Consider the following 27,785-nt stretch of genomic DNA (forward strand, 5'->3'; position numbering starts at 1 on the left):
ACTAATTGTGTGCCTCAGTTTGAGAGCCAGGAAGCAGAACAACAGTGACAATGGGGAATTTAAAATAGAGAGCCAATTGGTGCAGAGCCAAGCAAGTATTTCTGATTGAGTCATTGTGATATGTCTAAGCCGGGCTGTAGTGGAACAACCATTGTGAGAGTGGTCAGTGTTTGAGTGGTAAGTAAAAAGGCTTTGGCTTCTGAGGCTTTGATTATTTACACCTTACCTCTTCAGTCTTAGAACCGTCAAAATGTCAGTTATAGCAGAGGCATGTTTTTCCTGCAGTATGTGGGAGATCAGTGACACATCTTGTGTCCCTGAGGGCTCCACCCATGGAAAGTGCGTCCAGCTGTTGTTCCTAGCTGACGATGTTATGGAACTGGAATTGGTGCCTGATCAGTTAGGATAACCAAGATACTGAAGTATTATAGATTTGAGTTTCACCGTGTGGTCATACCTAAGGAACAGATAGAAAGTAGTTCTGAAAGAAAGAAACAGAGAGAAAGGTGACCAGCAAGAATGATAATGTGAGTCAGAATCAGAATTGGGTTTATTATCACTGACTTACATGACATGAAATTTGTTATTTTGATGCAGCAGTACAGTGCAGGCATATAAATTACTACGATTTACCAAAATAAATAAATAATCAAAAATAATGAGGTAGTGAAGTTCATGGATCTTTTGGAAATCTGGAGGAGAAGAAGCTGTTCCTAAATCATTGGGATGATTTCAAGCACTTGTACCCCCTCCTCAATGGTAGTACTGAGAAGAGGGCTTGTCCAGGATGGTGAAGATCTTTAGTGGTGGATACTGACTTCTTGAGGGTGTCCCCAGTGGTGGAGAGACGTCTGTGATACAGCTGTCTGAGTCTACCATCCTTTGTCAACTTTTGTGATCCTGTCCAATGGAGCCTGCATACTAGTCAATATGCAATCAGGCTTTGGTAACATAATAAATCTCCTCAAACTCCTGGTTTAGTAGAGTGGCTGGTGTTCCATTTCATGATTACATGAATGTGTTGGGCACAGGATAGATTCCTCAAGATGTTGACTCCCAGCAATTTGAAGCTGCTCAACCTTTCCACCACTGACCACTCAATGAAGATCAGTGTGTGTTTTCCCGACCTCTTTTTCCTGAAGTCTACAATCAATTGCATGGTTTTTCTAACATTAAGGGCAAGGTTGTTGTTTTGACTCCACACAACCAATCAATCTATGCCATTCCTGTATGCCTCCTTGTCATCATCTGAAATTCTACCAGCAGCAGCTGACAGAGAGTGCTGGATGCTGCCACCCACACTGCACCTCCTACAATTCGCCTACTGACACAACCGATCGACAGACAATGCAATAGCCACAGCTCAACAGACCATCCTTACACATCTAGGGAAGAGGGATGCTTATATGAGAATGCTGTCCTTGGACTACAGTTCAGCATTCAACATCATAATTCCCTCCAGGCTCAACAAGAAGCTCAGAGACCCTGACCTTCAGCCTGCCTTGTGTAACTGGATCCTGGACTTCCTGTCAGATCGCTGGCAGATGGAAGAGTGGGCTCCCTCACCTCCACCCCTCTGACCCTCAACACAGGAGTCCCCCAGGGCTGTGTCCTAAGCCTCCTCCTTTACTCTCTGTATACCCATGACTGTGTCGCCACTCACAGCTCCAACCCGCTAATTAAATTTTCTGACAACACTATACCGATTGGCCTAATCTCAAATAATAAGAGGCAGCTTATAGAGAAGAAGTCATCACCCTGACACGGTGCTGTCAAAAAAACAACCTCTCTCTCAATGTTGCGAAAACAAAGGAGCTGGTTGTGGACTACAGGAGGAATGGAGACAGGCTAACCCCTATTGACATCAATAGATCTGGGGTCGAGGAGTAAATAGCTTTAGGTTCCTCGGCATACACATCACCAAGGATCTCACGTGGTCTGTACATACCAGCTGTGTGGTGAAAAAGGCATAATAGTGCCTCTTTCACCTCAAATGGTTGAAGAAGTTTGGTATGAGCTCTCAAATCCTAAGAACTTTTTACAGGGGCACAACTGAGAGCATCTTGACTGGCTGCATCACTGTCTGCTATGGGAACTGTATGTCCCTCAATCGCAGGACTCTGCAGAGAATGGTGCAAACAGACGAGCGCATCTGTAGTTGTGAACTTCCCATGATTCAGGAAATTTACAAAGACAAGTGTGTAAAATGGGCCCAAAGGATCATTGGAGACCCAAGTCACCCCAACCACAAACTGTTCCAGCTGCTCCCATTCGGGAAATGGTACTGCAGCAAAAAAGCCAGGACCAACAGTCTTTGGGACAGCTTCTTCCACCAGGCCATCAGACTGATTAATTCATGCTGACGCCACTGTATTGCTATTTTATATTGACTATCCTGTTGTACATAATATTTATTATAAATTACTATAATTGCACACTGCACATTTGAACAGAGACATAACATAAAGATTTTTACTCCTCATGTATTTGAAGGATGTAAGTAATAAAGTAAGTTCAGTTCAATTCAATCCCCCTTTGGTCATTCCTCGAAAAATAAGTATACCATTTTGGATTCTGTTGGATGATTTGCTGTTTAGGAGAAGGTAGCAGTAGCCTGGTCAGTGGCAAAAGGACTGTCTCTGAGGCAGAGCAGGGAAGGATAAAGGTAGGTAGGACATCAGTGATTGGTGATTCAATTGTTAAGGATACAGACAGGAGATTTTGTGGCTGCAAAGGTTATTCTGGAATTCTGTAAATACGTTGCCTCCTTGATGTCAGGGTTCAGGCAAGAAATTAAAACAATTAAAATGCAGGATCTTGAGGGTCCATGAGCAAGGATCGACCTGCTGTTTGACCAACTTAAGTGCTGGCCAGATTGAAATGATCAGGGTATTGAGACCACAGGCAAGGAGCAGGCAGTTGTTCAGCTCAGTGCTCTGCAAGGTCTACTCGTTTCTGAAGCTGTGGCCTGCAACCAGTGGGCTCTTGGATTGGCTGCAGTGATGACTGGCTTCATGGCTGTGGATTCCCTGTCAGTTCTGAATGCTTACTGCTTACTTTAATTGTTTGCACAATTTGTTTTTTTTATGCATATCATAAAAGGAGGTTTGATAGCCTTTTTAATGGGTTCTGTTGGGCTTCTTTGTTTTGTGGCTGCAAGTAAGGAAACAAATCTCGAAGTTGTATATAGTGTACAAATGTTAATAATAAATGTACTTTGAACTTTGAAATAGACATGTGGTAGTGAGGAAAAAGAGGATATGGCAAATGAATATGTGGCTGATAAATTGGCTCAGCAGCATATGGATTCAGATTTTTGGAATATTGGGATCTCTTCTATGCTATTTGAAAAGAGTGAAGGGATATGAATGAATGAGAAGATAATCATCATAAATAGAACTGTGAAATACACTCGTGAAGCAAAAATCTGCAGATGAACAAAATCTGAGAGAAAAGAGAGACTGCTGAAGATTTTCAGCAGATCATGCCGCATCTCTAAAGGGAGTTTCCAAGCTGTCATTGTATGGATCTTTGATCTCCAATTTATGTTGGTTTGTGCTGAAGCAGAGGTGATCACTAATATAACACTTTCTAGGTAAAATTGGTTTGGAATTGATTAACTGAGGGGGGAAAAAGCAGTATTTCACAATCCAGTTTTTAGATGGCATATTAGCAAGATAGATAAATGTAGGTATAGATTTATAGAGCTTTGTTCTGGAGCAACTCAAAGTCCTGCCAGCTATTGTGTATAACATGAAATATATACACTTGTGTCTAGCTTAGTTATGTTTGTATTTTTGCTATATAAGCAATGATATTTATTACACTGCAATGTTCATTACAAACAACAATGCTGATGTGAAAAGTAGAAATCCATGTGGGCAATAGTTTGGTGTAATGTCCAGTACTGGCAGAGAGTAGGTGGAATTTTCCTCTGCATTCCACAATGAGAATTATTTCACTCAGTATCTTCGATAATTTCCACACTAAGACAATAAAAGTTCCATCTTTGAATGATAAATTCTAATGATCTGGGCTTCATTAGAGATTGTTGATAAATATTTTCAATTTTAAATAAATATAATAGTAAACTTAACTTTTCCAAAGCAATGTAGAATTCAAATAAACAAGAATGTGTCCTCAGCAAAACACACAGCGCTAGAACGTTTGGTTGAGGAAATAAGTGATTTTTGTAAAAACATTATTACGTTGCATTTTATGCCAGACACAAAAAAGATATATTACATTAATAAAAGAAGTAACACAATTTCTCTCTGTGCCAATATCTGACATGTTCAGGACTGTGACTGAAATATTTCCAAAATACTGCAAAAAGGCAGCTTCACATGAGTGTTGGTCCATGTCAACACATTGGATATTTATGAGTTTCCTCACGGTAATTATTTTCCTTACTTTGAAATGATCACTACAGCAGTGAGATCAGAATCCACAGATTTACTGAAGCTTCCACTAAAAATAACCCCATTAACGCAATAAGGTTAATGACTAACAGCTCATGTAAATCCCTGTGCAATTTGTTTACCATCGTTATGTTTTTCTGCTCTCCTCTTGGTGAGTGCTGTGTAGAGAATGCTTTTTAAAGTGAATGAGCCAAGTCACATTGAGGACTGAAAGGATATTAGCTAATAGATAGTTTCTGTTTTGATAGACCATAAGACATAGGAGCAGAATCTGGCCTTTCAGCCCATTACATCTGCCCTGCCATTTGGTCATGACTGATTTATATTCCTGCACAACACCATTCTCCTGCCTGCCCCCTATAACATTTGATGCCCTTACTAAACAAGAACCTATCAACCTCTGCTTTAAATATACTCAATGACTTGGGCTATATAGCCATCTGTGGCAACAAATTCCACGGGTTAATCACACTCTGGCTGAAGAAATTCGTCCTCATCTATTTTAAGATGTAGGAGCAGAATTAAGCCATTTGGCCATTGAGTCTGCTCTGTCATTTCATCAAGGCCAATCCAATTTTCCATTCAGCTCCATTCTCCTGCCTTCTCCCTGTATCCCTTCATGCTTGGCCAATCTAGAGTCTATCAATCTCTCGCTTAAATATACATAGACGGCCTCCACAGCTGCCTGTGACAAGGAATTTCCAATGTCACCACTTCCTGCCTAAAGAAATGCCTCCTTATCTCAAGTTATAGAGGGATATCATTCTAGAATCTAGTGATATTGAAAGATTGCAACTAAAAGCTGTACAATTTCATTAGGTACCTCATTCAGAACACCGGGGTGCAGATATTGTCTATATAATGGGCAATCGAAATCTCCGGTGGGAGTTGGATGTTGTGGAAATCGTGGGAGACAAGGCCATGGCAGATCGTGGGGCTCTGAATGTAGCCTTGGGGCAGGCGACAAAATGTGTATTGTTTGCTATCCCAAGTAAAGGCAAACTTGGCTATCTGAGTGCAGGGGAATCTAGAAAATTCGCTAAATCGACAACAGCGTACCAGGGTTTATGGGGACGACCTGCGATGTCTTCAATAAGGGTGACAATGTCAGGTACAGCGGCGGCGAGGGGGATGCAGCCTTGTTCAATTGCCTATAATCAACGGTCATCCGCCAGGAGCCGTTTTTCTTTCGGATGGGCCAAATGGGGCTATTGAAAGGCGAGGTAGCGGTTCTAATAATTCCCTCCTGTAACAGGGCTTGAATGGAGTCTGCGATTTCTTGGCGTCCCCCCGGCACTCTGTATTGACTGTTACAGATGATCTTGGGGGGGGGGGGGAATAACAATTGGCTCCCACTTAGCCGCCCCGACGACAATAGTGGCTCGCGTGATGCCAAAGGTGAACTTGCCTTGAACTATGATGGGAGGACTTTGGACTATGGGAGGAAACCAGAGCACCCAAAAAATACCCACGTACATACTCCTTACAGATGAGTGTGGAATTGAACTCAAAGCTGCAATGTCCCAATCTGTAATAGTGTTGCATTAACTATTACACTACTGTGGCACCCATCTCTTTACTAGTCATAAGAACTTGTTGACAGTCAGCTGGATAACATCCTAAATGTAAGTGAAGATTTTAAAAAATGAGACTTAACAGACTGCAGATGATGGAATCTGGAGCAACAAGCAGTCCGCTGGAGTAACTCAGTGGATTGAGCAATATCTGTTGGGGGAAGGAATTGTGAGTGTTTTGAGTTGAGAGCTTGATAGAGGACAAAGGATTGAGAAGGAGGATAGCTGGTATTAGAGGAGGGATGAGTGGTGAGACAATGAGCCAGTATGTGATATTGGACTGTAGAGGGATGATGGATGACAGGCATGAGGTGCCAGGTGGGCAAAATGAGAGATTGGGCTGGAGTTGGGAGACAGAGGCAAGTGGCTGATAGGTGGCGGCAGACAAAGAAATAAAAGGGGGATGATGGAATCAGGTAGGGGGACTGGAGAGTAAGGTGGCTACAGCTGCTGAGAAGTGATAAGCAGGAATGCAAACACTACCAGTGATGGAATATGGAAAGGAGATCATGAGAACCACTGGAGAAGAGAGGAAAGGTAGATGGGAAAGAAGATCCAGTGGCTGTAGTGTGTAGGTGATAGATGGATAGAACCAGTAAGGAGAGAAGGTTGAAACTGGGAAAAGGGACCAATAGTGAGAGGACCAGAGGTGGATTGAAAGAAGAGAGAGAGAAAAAAATAGAGGAACACAATAGACAACAGTTATCTGAGATTGTAAATTTTAATACAGCTAAGTTTTCAATGGTGGATCAGTAGGGAGAAATTCAGCAACTTCAAATTCCAGGGCAGTAAGATAGCAGATAACCTGTTCTGTGCCTAGCACATAGATGCAATCATGAAGAAGGTTCAAAACCTCTCTATTTTCTCAGAATTTAAGGAGATTTGACATGCCACCGAATAATCTTATAAAGTTCCACAGATGTACTGTTGAAAGTATTCTGACTGATTGCAATATGACCTGGTGCAGCAATTCAAAAGGCTGCAGAGGGTAGTGGACATAGCCTGGTCCAACATGGGTTCAGCCTTCCCCATCATCAACAGCATCTATAGATGGTGTTGCATATGATTAGGGATCCCTGCTATATGGGCCATGCCCTCTTTTCATCTTTACCTCAGGCAGCTGTGCAGAAGTTTAAAGTCCCACACCACCATGCTCAGGAACAGCTACTTTCCTACAAACTTGCACACTCCTAATTGTACTAAAGCAGCAGTGCACTAAAGGACCACCTCTTGTACTCATATCAACATAACTTGTGTTTCTTTTTACACTTGCTTTTGTCATCTTTTTTCTCTTCGGTGACATATATAGGAATGTTTAATGTCAAATTATTTTATGTCTAATTTATGTGTTGCATGCCTGTGGTGCTGCTGAAAAGAACAGTAAATTTTTCACTGTACACGTAGCATACCATAGTTGTGCCCACGACAATAAATTTAACTTGTGTATTTCATTGGATTGCAGACTTAACCGAACAAAAATGATGTATACAGAAGATCAAGTGATCCCTTTTGAATGCCAATCAAAACATAGAGAAGTTGCTTGGAAAAACAGTGAATATAAAAAGTATTCCTTCCTATTGGAAGTTTTCATGTTTTATTGTTTTACAACATTGAATCCCAGTGGATTTAATTTGGCTTTTTTGACACTGATCAACAGAAAAAGACTCTTCAGTGTAAAGTGAAAACAGATCTCTACAAGGTGATCTAAATTAACTACAAATATAACACACAGAATAATTGATTGCATAAGTGTTCACCCCTTCAAGTCAGCATTTAATAAATGCACCTTTAGCAGCAATTACAGCCTTGAGTCTGTGTGCATAGGTCTCTATCAGTTTTGCACATCTGAACATTACAATTTTCCCAATTATTCTTTACAAAACTGCTCAAGCTCTGTCAGACTGCATGGGGATTGTGAGTGAACAGTGCTTTTCAAGTCCAGCTACAAATTCTCAATTGTATTGAGGTCTGGATTATGATTTGGCCACTTGAGGACATGAACTTTGTTGTTTTTAAGCCATTCTTGTGTAATTTTGCTTTATATTTGGGGTCATTGTCTTGCAGGAAAACAAATCTTCTCCCAAGGTGCATTTCTCTTCCAACTGCTTCAGTTTTACTCCAGGATTTCCCTGTATTTTACTGTATTCATTTTACCCTCTACCCTCACAAGCCTTCCAGGGCCTGCAGCAGCGAAGCATCCCCACAGCATGATGCAGCTACCACCATGCTTCATGGTAGGAATGGTGTGTCTTTGATGATGCATGGTATTTGACTTACAGTAAACATAGCGATTAGTTTGATGTTCAGAAAGCTCAATTTTGGTTTCATCAGACCAAAAAAGACCATGAAACCTTCTTCCAGCTGTTTCCCACATGCTTTCTGGCAAACTAGCTGAGATTTCATGTGAGTTTTTTTTAACAGTTGCTTTCTCTTTGCCACTCTCTCACAAAGCTGTGACTGGTGAAGCACCTGGACAACAGTTGTTGTATGTGCAGTCTCCCCCATCTCAGCCCTTGAAGCTTGTAACTGCTCCAGAGTTGGCATAGTTTGCTTGGTGGCCTCCATCGCTTGTCCCCTTCTTGCTCAGTCACTCAGTTTTTAAGGATGGCTAGCTCTAGGCAGATTTACAACTGTGCCTAATTCTTTCCATTTCTTGATAATTGACTTAACTGTACTCCAAGAGATATTCAGTGACTTGGAAATTTTCTTGTATCTATCTCATCACTTGTGGTTTTCAATAATCTTTTGTGGAGTTGCTGAGAATATTTATGCAATCAATTATTTTGTGTTTTATATTTGTAATTGATTTAGATCAATTTATAGAGATCAGTTTTCAGTTTGACACAAAAAAGACTTTTTCTGTTGATCAGTGTCAAAAAAGCCAAATTAAATCCATTGTAATTCAATGTTGTAAAACAATAAAACATGAAAACTTCCGAGGGGGTGAATCCTTTTTTCTAGGCATATACTTTAAGCATATGTTTCTGATTTAGCACATTTGAATCCTAGATTCTCAGGCAAGATTCAGTGCAGGGTATTCATCAGCCTTCAAGTCAGCATCCCTTACTGAATAAAATTATTTCTTACCTTCTCAATAAAGATACAGTATGTAACTCCTAAGTATCAGATACTCTCTGTACAAAAACTATTGCCATCAAATACCTTTCAAAATTTCTTCTCTTTCCCTCTTGTTTTATACTTCCACTACAGGAAAAGGTCATTGACCATCTACCCTATTGATGCCTTTAATGTTCCTCCATAAGAATCTCATATTTTCCCGGCGTGTATGAAGAATAAACTCTTCTCTGGCTTCTAGCCGGCTACAGATATTGATTTTAACCAATGTTTTGATGACAAACTCTGCCATCTTCATCAAGGATGATTCCTGGGCATGTCTAGTCCAGTGGTATATACACTCCCGTCATTCGTCTCTGCTGATTGGTGGACCTCATTCATTCAGGTTTCCGCTGTCCCACCTTGTTTACAATCGAATTCCAGTCCTATCTATCGTGGATACGATAGGGTCTTTTAAGAGACTTTTAGATAGGTACATGGAGCTTAGTAAAATAGAGGGCTATAGGTAAGCCTAGAAATTTCTAAGGTAGGGACATGTTCAGCACAACTTTGTGGGCCGAAGGGCCTGTATTGTGCTGTAGGTTTTCTATGTTTCTATGTTTCTTACTTGGAGCGAGACCTTCAACTTTGTTAAAATTCTTTTCCTCTAGTTTTATTTCAATGGCTTCTTTTACCAGGAGGTTCCAAAAGCCACTGGAGTAGCACAGTAGTTGTGCTATCAAAATCAATCTTGTGGCCATTGTGAATGTAATGTTCTGGTACCGCCGATTTCTCCGGGTAACCCAACTGGATACACCTGTGTTCCTTGATGCAGGTTTTCACCATGCATCCCATCTGGCCGATATACGCTGCTCTGCATTCACTAGAGTAAAAGATGCCCAGGCATCATTCCTGATGAAGATGACTGGGTTTGTCTTCGAAACATTGGTTAAAATTGATACCTGTGCCAGGCTAGAAGCCTGAGAAGAGTTTATTCTTACCTCCATAGATTACCCATCAGCCTTCATCACTCTAGAGAAAGCAAGCCCTGATCACCCATTCTCTCCCGACAACTAAATTCCTCACAATCAGCTGGTATCCAGTTGAATCTCACCTGTTCTCGCTGCACCTCAGCCACTTCCTTCCCATAGTGTAGCAACCGGAGCTACACAATATAGTCCCTGTGCAGACCAACTGTATTTTGTAAGGTTGCAACATAGTGACCCAATATATTATCATTTAATATGAATATTTTGTATGTTGAGGTTCAGTATTTTATTCTTCAATAAAATAAATTTCAATTGAGTTGGCAGCTTTAATGAATTGATCACATTTTGCTAACAAGCAGATTGCTGGTGTTTTTTCATATCTGTAACACAATCCATGTTGGTACAGCTTTAAGCATTATTTTGATCGCATATGAACACTTTATTTGTCGATTTTAAAAATTAATTTACATATTAATTATCTTCTTCCAGAAAATCAATGGCAATAAATTCCAAAATACTAGCTGTAACAGTCAGACCGCAGCCCAAGGCTTCAGAACCAATTATTGTAGTAGAGCTGTCTCATCTTATTAACGTAAGTAATTCTATTCCCACTTTCAAATGAATTTGTGTATGTATCATTTCAACCCTGCAGATATAGATTTAAAATAATTTTTGAAATCTGCAACCCATATTAAACTTGTTTTAATTAAAGTGCAAATCAAAAACTGATAATATTAAAATGTAAAAACAAAATGTTGCATATCAAAGGATGAATCTCAAGCACAGGAAAAGAGGAAATAATGAATGAATCCAGAGGTTTATTACATGATCTCTTCACTTTTACATATTGTGAGTCTAAGAGAACAGCTCCTTTTGACCTTCAGAGGCTTGGGAAATATTACTGAGTATCCTTACTTTCTGTTAATTTTGTTAATAGTGTACACTGCAGTCACAGGGAATTAGTAGTGGAAGGGGGAAATGCTTAAGCTGATAGACGGTGTGCTGAACATACAAAATTTTGAAAGGGATAGATAAGATAGTAGGAAAGTTGTTTCCATTGGTAGGTGAGACTAGAACTAGGGGACATTGCCTCAAGATTTAGGGGAGAAGATTTAGGACGGAGATGAGGAGAAACTGTTTTTCCCGGAGAGTGGAGAATCTGTGGAATTCTCTACTGAGGGAAGCAGTTGAGGCTTCTTCTCTAAATATATTTAAGATACAGTTAGATAAGTTTGTACATAGTAAGGAAAGTAAGGGTTATGGGGAAAAGGCAGGTAGATGGAGCTGAATTTACAGACAGATCAGCCATGATCTTATTGAATGGCGGGGCAGGCTCGATGGGCTGGAAGGCCTACTCCTGCTCCTATTTCTTATGTTCTTATGTTATGTTCATTATCTAAGAATTTGCAAATACAACTGAATACTGTGTAATCAGTAGGGAATGTTCCCATCCAAATTTGCAGTTGAAGATCACTAAAGAATTAGCTGAAGGTCAGAGGGCCTACAACCCTGCCTGAGGAACTCCTGGCATTAATAGCCCCAGTAGCACAGCTGTCCTTTGTGCTATGCATAATATGGTAAAATGGAAAATCGAAGGTTACTGTTCTCTATCTGAATGCATATAACATGTGTAAGAAGACAAATGAATTGACAACATATGAGTAGAATCTGTAGCTGTTAGGGAGACTGGGTCTGGTGCTCAACATAGACCAAAAAAGGAAAAAGAAGTGGGGTAGGGTTGTTAATCAAGGAAGGTATCAGAGCAGAGTTGAGTCATGATATAGATGCAGTAGATGATGTGGAATTATTGTGGTAGAAATCATGAAGAATAGTGGAAAGACACACGTGCGCATAGCTTTTAGATCACCAAAGTGTGGCGAATTGACACCTACTCTGGCCTGAAGGGTATGAAAACGTAACTGATGCAAGTTTGCCAATGACACAAACGTTGTTAGAAGACATGTTGGTAATATTATGATCCTGCAATGGAAAATAGACTGAGTGACTGGGCAAAGTTTTGGCAAATAAGATTAACTGTTGGTAATAGTATAGACATAAAGTTTGTGGGAGGAATCAAAAGGCAGGTCATAATCTAAATGAAGGGAAACTGTAAATGAGTGGTTAAAATGACCCTAGGTGTCCTAGTACATGAATCACAAAATGCCTGTGGGCAGGTGCAGAAAACAGTGAATATAACTCGGAGTCCTGCCATGTGCAGAAGTTCGCTGATGACACGGCCATAGTGGGGTGTGTCAGGAATGGACAGGAGGAGGAGTATAGGAAACTGATACAGGACTTTGTGATATGGTGCAACTCAAACTACCTGCGTCTCAATGTCACCAAGACCAAGGAGATGGTGGTGGACTTTAGGAGATCTAGGCCTCATATGGAGCCGGTGATCATTAATGGAGAATGTGTGGAGCAGGTTAAGACCTACAAGTATCTGGGAGTACAGTTAGACGAGAAGCTAGACTGGACTGCCAACACAGATGCCTTGTGCAGGAAGGCACAGAGTCGACTGTACTTCCTTAGAAGGTTGGCGTCATTCAATGTCTGCAGTGAGATGCTGAAGATGTTCTATAGGTCAGTTGTTGAGAGCGCCCTCTTCTTTGTGGTGGCGTGTTGGGGAGGAAGCATTAAGAAGAAGGACGCCTCACGTCTTAATAAGCTGATAAGGAAGGCGGGCTCTGTCGTGGGCAAAGTACTGGAGAGTTTAACATCGGTAGCTGAGCGAAGGGCGCTGAGTAGGCTACGGTCAATTATGGAAAACCCTGAACATCCTCTACATAGCACCATCCAGAGACAGAGAAGCAGTTTCAGCGACAGGTTACTGTCGATGCAATGCTCCTCAGACAGGATGAAGAGGTCAATACTCCCCAATGCCATTAGGCTTTACAATTCAACTGCCAGGACCTAAGAACTTTTTTTTTAAAGCTATTATTAATGCTTTTTGAGTTAGTGATTTAGATGCATATCATATTATTACTGAGTTAAGTATTGTATGTAATGAGTTTTTGCTACAACAAGTGTATGGGACATTGGAAAAAATGTTGAATTTCCCCATGGGGATGAATAAAGTATCTATCTATCTATCTATCTATCTAAAAGGGCAAGTTGCATATCGGTCCTAATCGGAACAGATTGCGGTTTAAAAATATGGATGTTTAGCTGTAATTGTACTGGGTGTTGGCGAAACCACAGTTCAGACTACTGTGGACTGTTTATATACTGTACTTGAAGATGAGATTCATCAGGTTGATTTCTGGGATGACAATTAGTTTATCTCTGCAGTCTTTAAATTTAAGCAAAATAAGGAATGACACAGCAGTTGTTGAGATGTTGTCACTTTGTAGAAATCTGTTTTCACTTTTGACACTGTCAGGACGCTGAAGCAGGGACCAAATCGCAGACCAAGTACTGTGTGCACTGTGATATTTACTAAGTAGCAAGTCCAAAGTCAGTGTCAAAGTTCATGCAGAGATCAAAAATTCCAGAGAAATCCAAAAACCAGAATTGGGAATTAGGCAGAGTCGATATTCAGACGGACAGAGTTCAAATACGAATGCTGGAAAGGCTCAGGAAAATTCACTGGCACAATCTGGCAACAAACAGGTGAAAACACAGGGGTAACATATACTGAGCAATAAACAGAGAGGTAGGTGATAGGTGGAGCACAATGAGACACAGGTGACAGCAATACAGGTAATAATGAGAGACAGGTGAGAGATAGAATACTCAGTAATACAGGGAGTAGAGCAGGAATGACCGGGCTGCAGGGTATCCTTGCTCCCGTAAAGCGCTGAACAGGCTGAGTGGAGGTTCATCCAGAAGATTGACCATGTATGCCTGTTTTCACACATTATGTGATTAAGATGATGAGAGGCATTGATCGTGTGGATAGTCAGAGGCTTTTTCCCAGAGCTGAAATGGCTAGCACAAGAGGGAACAGTTTTAAGGTGCTTGGAAGTAGGTACAGAGGAGATGTCAGGGGTAAGTCTTTTACACAGAGAGTGGTAAGTGCATGGAATGGGCTGCCAGTGACGGTGGTGGGGGCAGATACAATAGGGTCTTTTAAGAGACTCCTGGATAGATACATGGAGCTTAGAACAATAGAGGACTATGGATGACACTAGGTAATTTCTAAGGTAAGGACATGTTCGGCACAACATTGTGGGCTGAAGGGCCTGTAATGTGCTGCAGATTTTCTGTGTTATATGTTCTATCATCAACACAACCAGGATGTGCTTGGAATGTCAGCTCGCATTGGGTAATAAAGTTCCTGCTACCCTCGGGATCACCGTCATATCTGCCTGGTGATGGAATACTCGGTTCTTGTAGGGACATTGGTGCCTGAGTGGGTGTGGGAGTGGGACCATTAGTAACAGAGATTGTTGGGACAGCAGAAAAGGAGGACCTGTGAAATTCTGGAAGTGGAACTGAGGTGGCCAGAGGCTGCTGAATGCATTGGCAATAACATTAATGGCTGTCAGCTGATGCTGGCTGTCCACATTAAGTTTATGGACAGTGACCGTGAGAGCGGAATCCGCAGCCTGATTGTCTGCAGTGAGCTGTTCAACCATTGCGGCTAAGGATCATACCTGTTCCTCTAATGAGTCTGGGCTTGTCGGCACGAGATTATCTGCCTCATTGCCTCCGTAACTTCACTGAGAACAGATTCCATTGCCGGTAGTTTGTCTCCAACCTGACCAAAGAATCTCAGGGCCAAGGTCAGTTGTTCTCTCTCTGCTGGGTCCATCTTTGTGTGGTTGAGACTTGCTGTCACCAGATTCAGATATGTTCCAAGTATGGAGTGTGAGACACTGAAGTGGGTCGATAGTTCACAGACTTTAATGCGAACAGTGTTAAAGGGAAAATAAAACAATAAATGCTAGTCCAAACAGGACTATTAACTAAAACTCTCAAATGAAAAACAAGGCCTACACTGCAGCTGAAAGAAATAACTAAATATAAAACAAATACCAATTGTCTTCAGAGTCGGTTGACTTGACAGTCCAATTTCTCAGGCAAGGCTGAATGCAAACAGGCAGAGAAGCATTGCTGTGGTGGGTTCATCTCAACGAGCACAGCAACGGAATGAATGGAGTTAAATACTATCACAATAAAATAATAATTAGCTAACACGTGCATATTCATGAGCACAATTGCCATATCTGCTGCGCTGCCAAATCCATAATTGTAACACAATGGTATTACAGGAAAGATAAAGCAGTGGCTAATTCGCTGGAAGAAAAGAGTAGGAATAAAAGGAGCATTTTTTCTTTTTTTTTAATTTAATTAATTTTTTTATAAGTTTCTACACTACAACAGGAAAAAAACCCACCAACAAAATGGAGATTTATACAGTACTAAACTAGAATGATGGATGATGGAATTGATGGCTTTGTTGCTAAGTTTACGGATGATAAGTGGAGGGGCAAGTAGTTTTGAGGAAGCAGAGACTACAGAAGGACCTTGATAGATTAGGAGAACAGGCAAAGAAGTTCTAGATGGAATACAGTGTCGGCAAATATACGGCCATGTACTTTGGTAGAAGTAATTAAAGAGTAGATTATTTTCTAAATGAAGAGAAAATTGAAAACTATGCAAAGGTTTGGGTGTCCTTGTGCATGATTTCCTACAGGTTAATTTGCAGGTTGAATCAGTGTTGAGGAAGGAAAATACAAATTTTAGGGTCCATTTCAAGTGGACAAGTATACAGAAGCAAGGATGTAATGTTGAGTTTTTATAAAGCATTGGTGAGGCCTCACTTGGAGCACTGTGAACAGTTTTGCACTCCTTATCTTAGAAAGGATGTGCTGACACTGGAGAGGGTTCAAAGAAGGTTCATGAAAATTATTCCAGGATTGAATGGCTTGTCAAATGAAGAGCGTTTGATGGCTCTGGGTCTGTATTCACTAGAGTTCAAAGAAACCTATCAAATGTTGAAAGCTCTTGATAGAGTGAATGTGGAGAGGATGTTTCCTATGGTGGGAGGGTCTAAGACAGCCTCAGAATAGAGGAGCGTCCTTTTAGAACAAAGATGAGGAGGAATTTCTTTAGACAGAGAGTGGTGAAGCTGTGGAATTTGTTGCCACAGGCAATTGTGGAGGCTAAATCTTGATGTATTTTTAGGGCAGAGTTTGATAGATTCTTGATTGGTCAGGGCATGAGGGGACATGGGGGAAAGGCAGGAGATTGGGACTGAGAGGGAAAATGGATCAGCCATAATGAAATGGCAGAGTCGACTTCATTGGCCAAATGGGTTGATTCTACTCCTTTCCCTTATGGTCTTGTGATCTTAGTTAACCTATTAAGCAGTGCATCTTTGGAGTGTGGGAGGGAATAAGAAGATCCAGAGAAAACCCATGCATTCCATGGGGAAAACATACAAACTCCATAAGACCTTCAAACAAGAGAGCAGATTTAGGACATTCGTCCCATCAAGTCTGTTCCACAATTTCATCATTATCCCTCTCAACCCCAGTCTACTACCTTCTCGATGTAACCTTTGAAACCCTGATTAATCAAAAACCTAACAACCTCTGCCTTAAGTATACCCGATGACTTGGCCTGTTCAGCCATCAGCAGCAATTCATTCCACAAATTCAGTACCCTCTTGCTAAAGAAATTTTCCTCATCACTTTTCTAAATAGATGTATTTCTATTCTGAGGCTCCGTCCTCTGGTCTAAACTCCACCAATATAGGAAACATACTCTCCACACCCACTCTATCTAGGTCTTTCATTATTCATTTGGTTTCAATGAGATCCCCTTTCACTCTTCTAAACTGTAGCGAGTACAAGCCCAGAGCTATCAAACATTCCTCATATGTCAACCCTTTCATTATGGGATCATTCTCATGAGAATCCTCTGGACCCTCTCCAATGCCAATACATCTTTTCTTAGGTAAGGGGCCCAAAGCTGCTCACGATGCTCCAAAAGTGGTCTGACCAATACCTTAAAATGCCTCATAATTACATCCTTGCTTTCATATTCTAGTCCTTTCAAAATGAATACCAACATTGTATTTACATTGTTTACCACCAACTCAACCTGCATGTTAACCTTTAGTGAATCCTGCATGCAGACTCTTAAGTCTGCTTGCCTTTCTGATTTTTGAATTTAATCCTCATTTAGAAAATAGTCCACACCTTTATTCCTTGTAGCAAAGTACATTTCCCATGTACTTCAGACACTATATTCCATTCGCCACTTCCTCGCCCATTCATCCAATCTGTCTAAGTCCTTCAGGAGAAATCCTGCTTCCTCAACACTACCTTCCTCTCCACCTATCTTCATTTTATCCATAAACCTGGCCACAAAGCCATCAATTCCTTCTTCCAAATCATTGACATATAATGTGAAAAGTAACAGTTACAACACCAACACCTGTGGAACACTACTGATCACTGGCAGCCAACCAGAAAAGGCTCCCTTTATTCCCACTTTTTGCCTCCTGCCAGTCAGCCAATCTTCTCTACATATCTTTCTTGTTATACCATGGGCTCTTACCTTATTAAGCAGTTTCATGTGTTGTGCATTGTCAAAGGCCTTTTGAAAATCCAAATAAACAACATTCACTGACACTGCTTTGTCTATCTTTCCTCAAAAAATTCTGACAGATTTGTCAGGCAAGATTTCCCCTTAAGGAAACCATGCTGACTTTGGCCTGTTTTATCATGTACCTCCAAGTACCCTGAAACCTCATTCTTAATAATATATTTCCAACCACTAAACTCAGTCTAACTGGCCTATAATTTCCTTTCTTCTGCATCCCTCCCTTCTTAAAGAATGGAGTGACATTTGGAATTTTTCCAGTGCTCTGAAACCATTCCAGAATCTATTGATTCTTAACAGATCATTACTAATGCCTCCACAATCTCTTTAGGCCCCCCTGACAGAATTCCAGGGTTCATTCCATTTACATTTAGACATTTCAACTTCCCAAGCACCTTTTCCTTAGTAATAGTAGCAACATTCACTCCTGCCTTCTGATGCTCTCACGTTACTGGCATTCTCCTAGTGTATTCCACAGTGAAGACTAACTCAAAATGCTTATTAAGTGCATCTGCTATTTCTTCAACCCATTACATCTCCAGTGTAAATTTCAGTGGTTTGATACCCACTTTCATCTTTTTACTCTATATATCTGAAAAATCTTTTTGTACCTTCTTTTATAACATTGGTTAGCTTATCTTAATGTTTAATCTTTTCTCTCTTTATGACATTTTAGTTAACTTCTGCTGGTTTTTAAAAGCTTCCCAATCCTCTACCTTCACACTAATATTTGCTCTATTGTATGCCCTCTCTTTTACTTTTATGTTGCCTTTGACTTCCCTTGGCAACCACAGTTGCCTTGAGAATACTTATTCATCCTTCAGATGTATCTTTCCTGCGTCTTCCAAATTACACCCAGAAATTCCAGCTATTGCTGTTCTGCCATCATCGCTGCTGGTATCCCTTTCCAACCAACTTTGGCCATTTCCTGTTTCATTCTTCTGTAACTCCTTTTACTCTACTTTAATACTGTTACTTCCAATTTTAACTCTTCCTTCTCAAAAAGCAGGGTGAATTCTATCATATTATAATCACTTACTCCTAAGGTTTCCTTAACCTTAAGCTCCCTAATCAAATCTGGTTCAGTACATAACACCCAAACCGGAACTGATGTTCTCCTAGTTGATTCAAACACAAGCTGCTTTAAAAAGTCATCTGGTAGGAATTCTACAAAATCTTTCTCTCAGGATCCAGTACCACACTGATTTTTCCCAATCTACCTTCATATTAAAATCCGCCATGACTGTCACAACATTGCCCTTTTTACATGTCTTTTCAATCTCCCATTGTAATTTTCAACCAATATCCTGGCTACAGTTTGGTGGCCTGTATATAACTCCAATCAGGGTTTTTTTAAACTTCTGAGCTCTACCCACAAGGATGTTACAATCCTGTCACCTCTTTCTGAGATTTTGATTTCATATTTTACTAACAGAGCCTCCCCACCCCTTCTGCCTACCTGCTTATCCTAAAGGCATAACATGTACAATACTGTGCAAAAGTCTCATGTACATATATATAGATGGGGTTCCAAAGACTTTTGCACAGGAATACAGTAATTTAATGTATTGCCAGAAAACAAAAAAAACTCATGACATATGCGAGTGATGATCAATGGCAGAGGAAATCTCCGTGGCTCTTCACACAGCTTTACACCACCTGGACAACACAAACAGCTACGTCAGGATGCTGTTCATCGACTATAGCTCAGCATTTAATACCATCATTCCCACAATCCTGATTGAGAAGTTGCAGAACCTGGGCCTCTGTATCTCTGTAATGGGATCCTCGACTTCCTAACTGGAAGACCACAGTCTGTGTGGATTGGTGATAACCTATCCTCCTCGCTGACGATTAACACTGGTGCACCTCAGGGGTGTGTGCTTAGCCCACTGCTCTACTCTCTGTATACACATGACTGTGTAGCTAGGCATAGCTCAAATACCATCTACAAATTTGCTGACAATACAACCATTGTTGGTAGAATCTCAGGTAGTGACAAGAGGGTGTACAGGAGTGAGATATGCCAGCTAGTAGAATGGTGCCACAGCAACAACCTGGCACTCAACTTCAGTAAGACAAAAGAGTTGATTGTGGACTTCAGGGTACAACAAAGGAACACATACCAATCCTCAAAGAGAGATCAGAAGTGAAGAGAGTGAGCAGCTTCAAGTTCCTGGATGTCAAATCTTTGAGGACCTAACCTGGTCCCAACATATCGATGTAGTCATAAAGAAGGCAAGACAGCGGCTGTACTTTATTAGGAGTTTGAAGCGATTTGGCATGTCAACAAATTCACTCAAAAACTTCTATAGTTGTACTATGGAGAGCATTCTGACAGACTGCAACATTGTCTGGTATGGAAGGGCTACTGCACAGGACCGAAAGAAGCTACAAAAGATTGTAAATCTAGTTAGCTCCATTGTGCACTAGCCTACAAACTACCCAGGAAATCTTTAGGGAGCGGTGTCTCAGAAAGGCAGCATCCATTATTAAAGACCTCCAGCACCTAGGGCATGCCCTTTTCTCACTGTTACCATCAGGTAGAAGGTACAGAAGCTTGAAGGCACACACTCAGTGATTCAGGAACAACTTCTTCCCCTCTGCCATCTGATTCCTGAATGGACTTTGAATCTTTTTTTAATATACAGTATTTCTGTTTTTGAACATTTTTAATAATCAATTCAATATACATAATTGATTTACTTGTTTATTTATTATTGTGTTTTATTTTTATTTATTATTATTTTCTCTCTCTGGTAGATTATGTATTGCATTGAACTGCTGCTACTAAGTTAACAAATTTCACGTCAGATGCCGGTGATAATAAACCTGATTCTGATTCTGATTGGGTCTCTATTGTGAACTGAGAATGGGAAGGAGGCAGGGAGAGGAGAATCATGGTTGGAAAAAGGGGAAGGGAGAGGGGAGGTTAGCACTAGAGAGGCATTCTGTAATGATCAATAAATGAAATATTTGGAATCAAATGAACTTACCTGGTGTCTCAGGGCTGGGTGTGTCTGCACACACACCAACCCCTGCCCCTGCCATTCCTTCTCTGCCATTTGTACCACACCCTTTCCGTGGTGCTGCTTCCTCACCATTTCCAACATCTTTTGCTCTCAACAGATTTACAAACCTACTCTCCACTCCATGTTGACAAAGGCAGCACTATGCAGAAGTCTTTGGCACCTATCTATACATACTGTAGCAGCTAAAACTTTTGCACAGTATTGTATACTTGGATGTTGTGCTCCCAACTATGATCTTCTTTCAGCTTCAACTCAGCAATGACCATAACATCATACCTGTCAATCTTTAAATGAGGTTCTGGTATAAGATGGCACTGGTGATGCCCAGCAAGTATTTACAGGCAGCAGAAAACGAAGCAAAGGATACTAATACATATATACCATATTAATAATTTATTAATAATGATCAACACAAACAGTGCTAACAATGGCAAGATGAGCAAAGGGTGGTCAAGGCAAACAGAGGCAGATTGAAAGCACAGATGCAGGCAAGGCAAGTGGAGTTGGGGTCAGTGCAGAATCATGGTGTCCCGAGAGCAAGGGCAGGTCCTGATTTAAGTGCTGGGCTCGATTGGAAACATCAAGTGTGGACCAAATCGTGGAAGTGGGGTCCAGACCCCGAGAGCAAGGAATGGCTGGATGTTTGGACAATTTAAGCACTGGGCCAGATTGGAAAGGTCGGGGTGTCAGGACTGGAGGTGAGGTGAGGGCCGGTTCTGACTTGCGACTTTTACTCAGCTCCAGCTGAAATGCAGTTCCGGCTGCAGTGAGGTCTGGCTTTGTGTTTGTGGTCTCGTAACATTTACTCAGTTTTGTGATGATCAGTGACATTAGCTGCACCAGCTGCAGTGACGCCTTGCTATGTGTCTTACACAAAACTCCAGTTCTGAAGCTATTTGCTTACTTTTATTTTCTGCACCATTTGTTTTTTTTTGCTCTCTGAACTTTGGGTGTTTGATGGCCTTTTTTAAATAGGTTCTTTTGGGATTTCTTTGTTTCGTGGTGCCTGTAAGGAGACAAATCTTTAGGTTGTATAATGTATGCATACTTTGATAATAAATATACTTTGAACTTTGTTCTACCTTATTCCATATATGGTGTGCATTAAAATATAACACCTTTAGTCCTGTATTTATCACCCCTTTTAATTTTAGTCCCCAATTACACTTTAACTCATCCCACTAACTGCACTTTTGCTCTATCACCTGTCTATCCTTCATCACAGTCTTGATATATCAACTGCCCCATCCTCAGCCCTATCAGTCCAGTTCCCATCTCCCTGCCAAATTAATTTAAACCCTCCCCAACAGCTCCAGCAAGCCTACCCACGGGGATGTTGCTCCGCCTTGGGTTCAGTGTAACTCATCTTTTTTTGTACAGGTCATAATATACCTTCTCCAGCAGAAATCCCAATAATCCAAAAATCTGAAACTCTGCCCCCTGCACCAATTCTTCAGCCACACATTCACTTGCCAAATCATTATATTTGTATCGTCAATGGTATGTGGCACAGGCAGCAACCCAGGCATTACTACTCTGGAGGTCCTGCTTTTCAGCTTTCTACCTAACTCCCTATATTCTCTCTTCAGGACTTCTACCTATGTCATTGATACCAATATGTGCCATGACTTGCAGCTGTTCACCCTCCCCCTTTAGAATACTGTGGACCCAATCTGAGAAATGTCTGACTCTGCCCCCCGGAAAGCAAAATCCCATCAGGGTGTCTCCTTCACATCCATAGAATCTACTCACTAATTCTGGAATCCTTTGTCACTACTGCACTCCTCCACACTCTTTCCCTTCTGAGCCACAGAGACAGGTTCAGTGCCAGCAATCAGGTCACTTGGTGGTTTATTCCCCCGCCCCCAGTACTACTCAAAGTTGAATACATTATTGTGGGGTTGGCGCAGAGGTACAGCACTCTGCACTGGTTGACTTTTCCCTTTCCACCTCCTGACAGTCACCCAGGTACCTGCCTCCTGCAACTTGGGAGTGTCTACCTGTAGCTCCCATCTATCACCTTCTCATTTTCCTGTATAAGCTGAAAGTCATCCAGCTGCAGTCCCATTTCCTTACAGTTCCTAAGGAGCTGCAGTTCAGTGCACTTTGTGCAGATGTTGTTATCAGGGAGGTGGAGGTCTCCCAAAGTTCCCACACCTCACACAAGGAACATTCAACAAACTCTGGACCCAGTCTCAGTATGATAACTAACTGTGTACTAACAGAAAAAAAAACTTACTAGAAATTTAACTGGAACCTTCGAGTTCTGAGAGCCCCCAAGCTCTTTTTATACCTTTACCTGAAAGGTAATAACATACATTGGAATATTTAGTTCCCAATCTCAGGCACCCTATAATTGTATCTCTTTAATGGCTATTACATCAAGTCCATTTATCTCCATAGAATCTGCCTTTTGTTTCAAACGCTTTATATATTAAGATAAAGTAGATTTTATTTTAAATCTTTATTACCATTGCTTTTTCTAATTATACTGATTTGCTGACACATCTTTACTGTTAAAGCACTGAGTCTCTTTGTTCTGTTTATCATTACTGAAATTCTTACTCTGCTCAGTGTCCTTGCCTTTTTTGTTAAAGTTATTAACTTTCCTCTTGCTTAAGCTGTTCAGAGTAAAGCTCTATAATCAGTCCAAGTCAACAGATTTACCAGAACAGTGGGCCCAGCTGAAAGAAGCAGAATGTAAAAAGCTGCTGATGTTGGAAAAAGCAAAAATACTGAGGATACTCAAACAGATCAGCAGAATCTGTGCAGAAAGAAACAGGGTTAATGTTTCAGGATGATAGTCCTTCATTGGAACTGCAACTTTATCTATTGACCTGAATGTTAACTTTGTTTCTCTCACTGTAGATGCTTCCTGATATAATGGTCGTCCCCTTCATATTAATGTTTACTGGTTTAAGCAGGATCCATTTGAATTCAATAGCTCTTTATTTTCTTTCAGTATCCCCTTCCCTTCCCATCCCCAACCCACCAGACAAAATCTGTTTGAAACTTTGCCAATTTGGGAAAGGCTCAGGCAACATCTCAGAGGTTTTTAAAGTTATGCATTTTAATTTCAACCTGAACTCACCGAAGTTTCTCAGCTAAACCTCATACTTAGCTCTGTCCATCTGTTTGTTGCCTATATGGATTACAAACCCCCACCCCAAAACCTTCCCCACCATACCACACACCCCAAATCACCCCCGGCTCCAAAGACAGGAACATTTTGGCTGGAGGTATAATTCATTCTGGAAAACAAGTTTGTTTCTACTATATTGTGAGAGAACACAGGCTTTTCTATGCCCAGTACACTAAGCTGTTTCTTCAAGTCCTGCAGAGGAGGTCAAATTGGTCATTGTTGTGGGATCCTCAGAAACCCATTGAGATGGATCATTCATGCCTCCTGTGTGTGGCTGAATCTTGATGAAAGTGCATCAGCCCTGTCTTTCACATGCATTCTCTACCGTTATTTGACATGAGGATGCTTAGAAAGCCTAATCAGCCTGTTGATTTAATTGCCCAAATCTGGTATAATCTGGTACAGCAGCAGTTCAATACAATACATAATACAGAAGAAAGAAAAAAGTAAGATTAATAATAATAAATACGGTAAGTAAATCAATTACAGTATACATATATTGAATAGATTAAAAATCATGCAGAAAACAGAAGTAATATATATTTTAAAAGTGAGGTAGTATCCAAGGGTTCAATGTCCATTTAGGAATTGGATGGCAGAGGGGAAGAAGCTGTTCCTGAATCATTGAGTGTGTGCCTTCTGGATCTGTACCTCCTACCCAATGGTAACAGTGAGAAAAGGGCATGTCCTGAGTGTTGAAGGTCCTTAATGGACGCTGCCTTTCTGAGACACTCATTCTTGAAGATGTCCTGGGTACTTTGTTGGCTAGTACCCAAGACGGAGCTGACTAGATCTACAGCCTTCTGCAGCTTCTTTCAGTGCTGTGCAGTAGCCCCTGCCCCATACCAGACAGTGATGCAGCCTGTCAGAATACTCTCCACAGTACAACTATAGAAGATTTTGATTGTATTTGTTGTCATTACCAAAACTCTTCAAACTCCTAATGAAGTATAGCCACTCTTGCCTTCTTTATTACTGCATCGATAGGTTGGAACCAGGTTAGGTGCTCAGAGATCTTAACACCCAGGAACTTGAAACTGCTCACTCTCTCCACTTCTGATTCCTCTATGAAGATTGGTATGTGTTCTTTCATCTTACCCTTCCTGACGTCCACAATCAGCTCTTTTGTCTTACTGACGTTGAGTGCCAGATTGTTGTTGCGGCACCGCTCCACTGGTTGGCTTATCTCGCTCCTATATGTCCTCTCGTCACCGAGATTCTACCAACAATGGTTGTATCGTCAGCAAATTATAGATGGTATTTGACCTATGCCTAGCCACACAGTCATGGGTACAGACAGAGTAGAGCAGTGGGGTAAGCACACACCCCTGAGGTGCACCAGTGTTGATTGTCAGCGAGGAGCAGATGTTATCACTAATCCACACAGATTGCAGTCTTCTAGTTAGGAAGTTGAGGATTTAATTGCAGAGGGAGGTACAAAGGCCCAGGTTTGTGGGAATGATGGTATTAAATGCTGAGCTATAGTTGATGAACAGCATCCTGACAAAGGTGTTTGTGTTGTCTAGGTGGTCTAAAGCTGTGTGGAGAGCCATTGAGATTGCATCTGCCATTGACCTATTGTGGCATTAGGCAAATTACAATAGGTCCAGGTCCTTGCTGAGGCAGGAGTTCAGTCTAGTCATGACCAGCCTCTCAAAGCATTTCATCACTGCTGATCCTGTAATTCATGTTGAGGTATAAATTGGATTATGCTAGAATGGTTGTTACATCAAAGTGGGAAGTAATACTAAGTCAAGTTAAAGCTTCCAGAAATATGAATTCAAATCTCCCCTGAGCAGCCTGGGATTTTAAATTCATATTAATAACATTTCTGTGGATTATAAAAAGTTCATATCTCCAGTGATAACACTTAAATTAATAGATTATCATCAAAAGCATAAGATTCTTTTACCAGCAAGATCTATGCCGCCAGAAATACTTGATGCCCCTTGGCTTTTTTGTATCCAGAAATCTATTGACCTGAACCTTTAATGCACTCAGTGTTTACTGTAAGTGTTTAATGACCAAATCTGAACAGTTTGTTTGTCTCCTAGCTCAGGTGCTGAGGTAACCATCCCCTAATATCTTGTAATGTTTACAACCAGGACTCCTGCTAAGTAATTCAAAACCAAAATTTTAGTGTATCATGAGACACTACTCACCATGCCATTTTTAAAAATTTCTTATGACATTTGAACATCCATGCTGACTCTCAGTCTCAACCCACCCCCAACTATTTCCCTATAATGTATTCACTCCTATATACAAAATCAATTCTGACCTGATTCTCCTACCAACTACCTACACTAGGAGCAAATTAGCCTACTAACCAGCATCAGGGAGGAAATTGGTACAGCACTTGATGTCAAAATCAAACTCGTGTCAGTGAAGCTGAGAAATGATAGCTCTGCCTGTTGCACACATTTTGATTAAGGGTCTCCATAGATGCTGCCTAATTTGCTGCGTTCCTGCACCATTCTGTGTGTGTTACCAGATCCTCTCTTACATAGTCAAGTAAGTTTCATTTTCACTTGATGTTGTTTCTAGCTACTTAGTTGTATGCTGTCCAATTTACAAAGTAAGTTAACATTTTGCAGCCATTTATTTAAGCTACTCACCTGTTGCAAAGAGCAGGAAATAAAGAAATACTGACTAACTACCCAATCTCAAGCTGTCCTGTGCTGCTTTCTAGTCTCGCACCATTTCTCATCTCTCACTGCTTCCCTGTATTTCTGAGGGCTTTCTTTATATTCTCTATTTGTCCATTCAGCAAATGTTGCTTTCATGTTCCTATATTGCTATTGATTATGTGTAACAATTTGATAATAAATTTCACTCATGAGCATTTCTGTGGTAAGGGAAAATAATGTACAATTTAGTTCTCAGTGCTGGTTTGAGCGAGAATATTTGGATATTTTATCTGATCTCTTTCTCCAATCAATTTCTCTTGTATTCAAATTAGTGTTAATTGCAAAATGTTTTAGTTTTGGACTCTTGCTTGATTAAAATGAATTAATAACAATGACAGGAAATACAACCGAAATTAGCTATTCAGAGAACTTGGTTAGCATTACAGTATAGCAGTGTATGTCGACATTCATCAACTGTTGCACTTTTTATGAATACCATCAAAGTGACTTCCTGGACGGCAGGGTGTTATTTATTTATTTATAAGATATTATATTATATAATTTATCATTATTTATTTTTCCAATTCTGTTACCCTACATATATTCCAATAGAGTGTTTATAAAGAGAGCAATAGAACATGGATTCAAGCGCTTCAGCACAGTCAGTCTGTGCCAACCAAGTTGCCTACCCAGCTCATCCCAATTTCCTGCATTCAGCCCATAGCCCTCTTAGCACTGCCTCCTCCATGTACCTATGCAGTACTTCTTGAATTATACTATTATAACTGTCTCAAACACTTCCTCTGACAGCATCATTTCTGATACTCGCCTCTTTCCCCATGAAAAAGCTTGCTGATCAGATCCTTTTTCAATCGTTCCCTTCACACCCTAAACCTATGGCTCCTAGTTTTGGACTCGTATACCTGGGAAAAAGACTATAACTTTCCATCATATCTATGCCTCTCAGTCATAGAAACATAGAAAACCTACAGCACAATACAGGCCCTTCGGCCCACAAAGTTGTGCCAAACATGTCCCTACCTTAGAAATTACTAGCCTTACCTATAGCCCTCTATTTTAATAAGCTCCATGTACCTATGTAAAAGACTCTTAAAAGACGCTATCGTATCCGCCTCCACCACCGTTGCCGGCAGCCCATTCCACGCACTCACCACTCTCTGAGTAAAATACTTACTCTTGACATCTCCTCTTTACCTACTCCCCAGCACCTTAAACCTGTGTCCTTTTGTGGCAACAATTTCAGCCCGGGGAATAAGCCTCTGACTATCCACACGATCAATGCCTCTCATCATCTTGTACACCTCTATCAGGTCACCTCTCATCCTCTTGCGTTCCAAGGAGAAAAAGGCTGAGTTCACTCAACCT

The 27,785-nt window shown here is 40.9% G+C and overlaps 1 protein-coding gene across 5 annotated transcripts in view; it reads left to right on the top strand.

Annotated features, from left to right (window-relative positions):
* The window catches only part of LOC140719771 (adhesion G protein-coupled receptor B2-like), a 1,068,758-nt gene that overhangs the window by 636,944 nt on the left and 404,029 nt on the right, over positions 1-27,785 (top strand). For all 5 annotated transcript variants that reach the window (XM_073034634.1, XM_073034637.1, XM_073034636.1 and 2 more), the window contains one exon: positions 10,528-10,630. In XM_073034634.1, coding sequence (XP_072890735.1) covers positions 10,528-10,630 — 103 coding nt within the window. The remainder of the gene's footprint in view (positions 1-10,527; positions 10,631-27,785) is intronic.

Source organism: Hemitrygon akajei, chromosome 32 (genome assembly GCF_048418815.1).
Source record: "Hemitrygon akajei chromosome 32, sHemAka1.3, whole genome shotgun sequence".
NCBI classification, from domain to species: Eukaryota; Metazoa; Chordata; class Chondrichthyes; order Myliobatiformes; family Dasyatidae; genus Hemitrygon; species Hemitrygon akajei.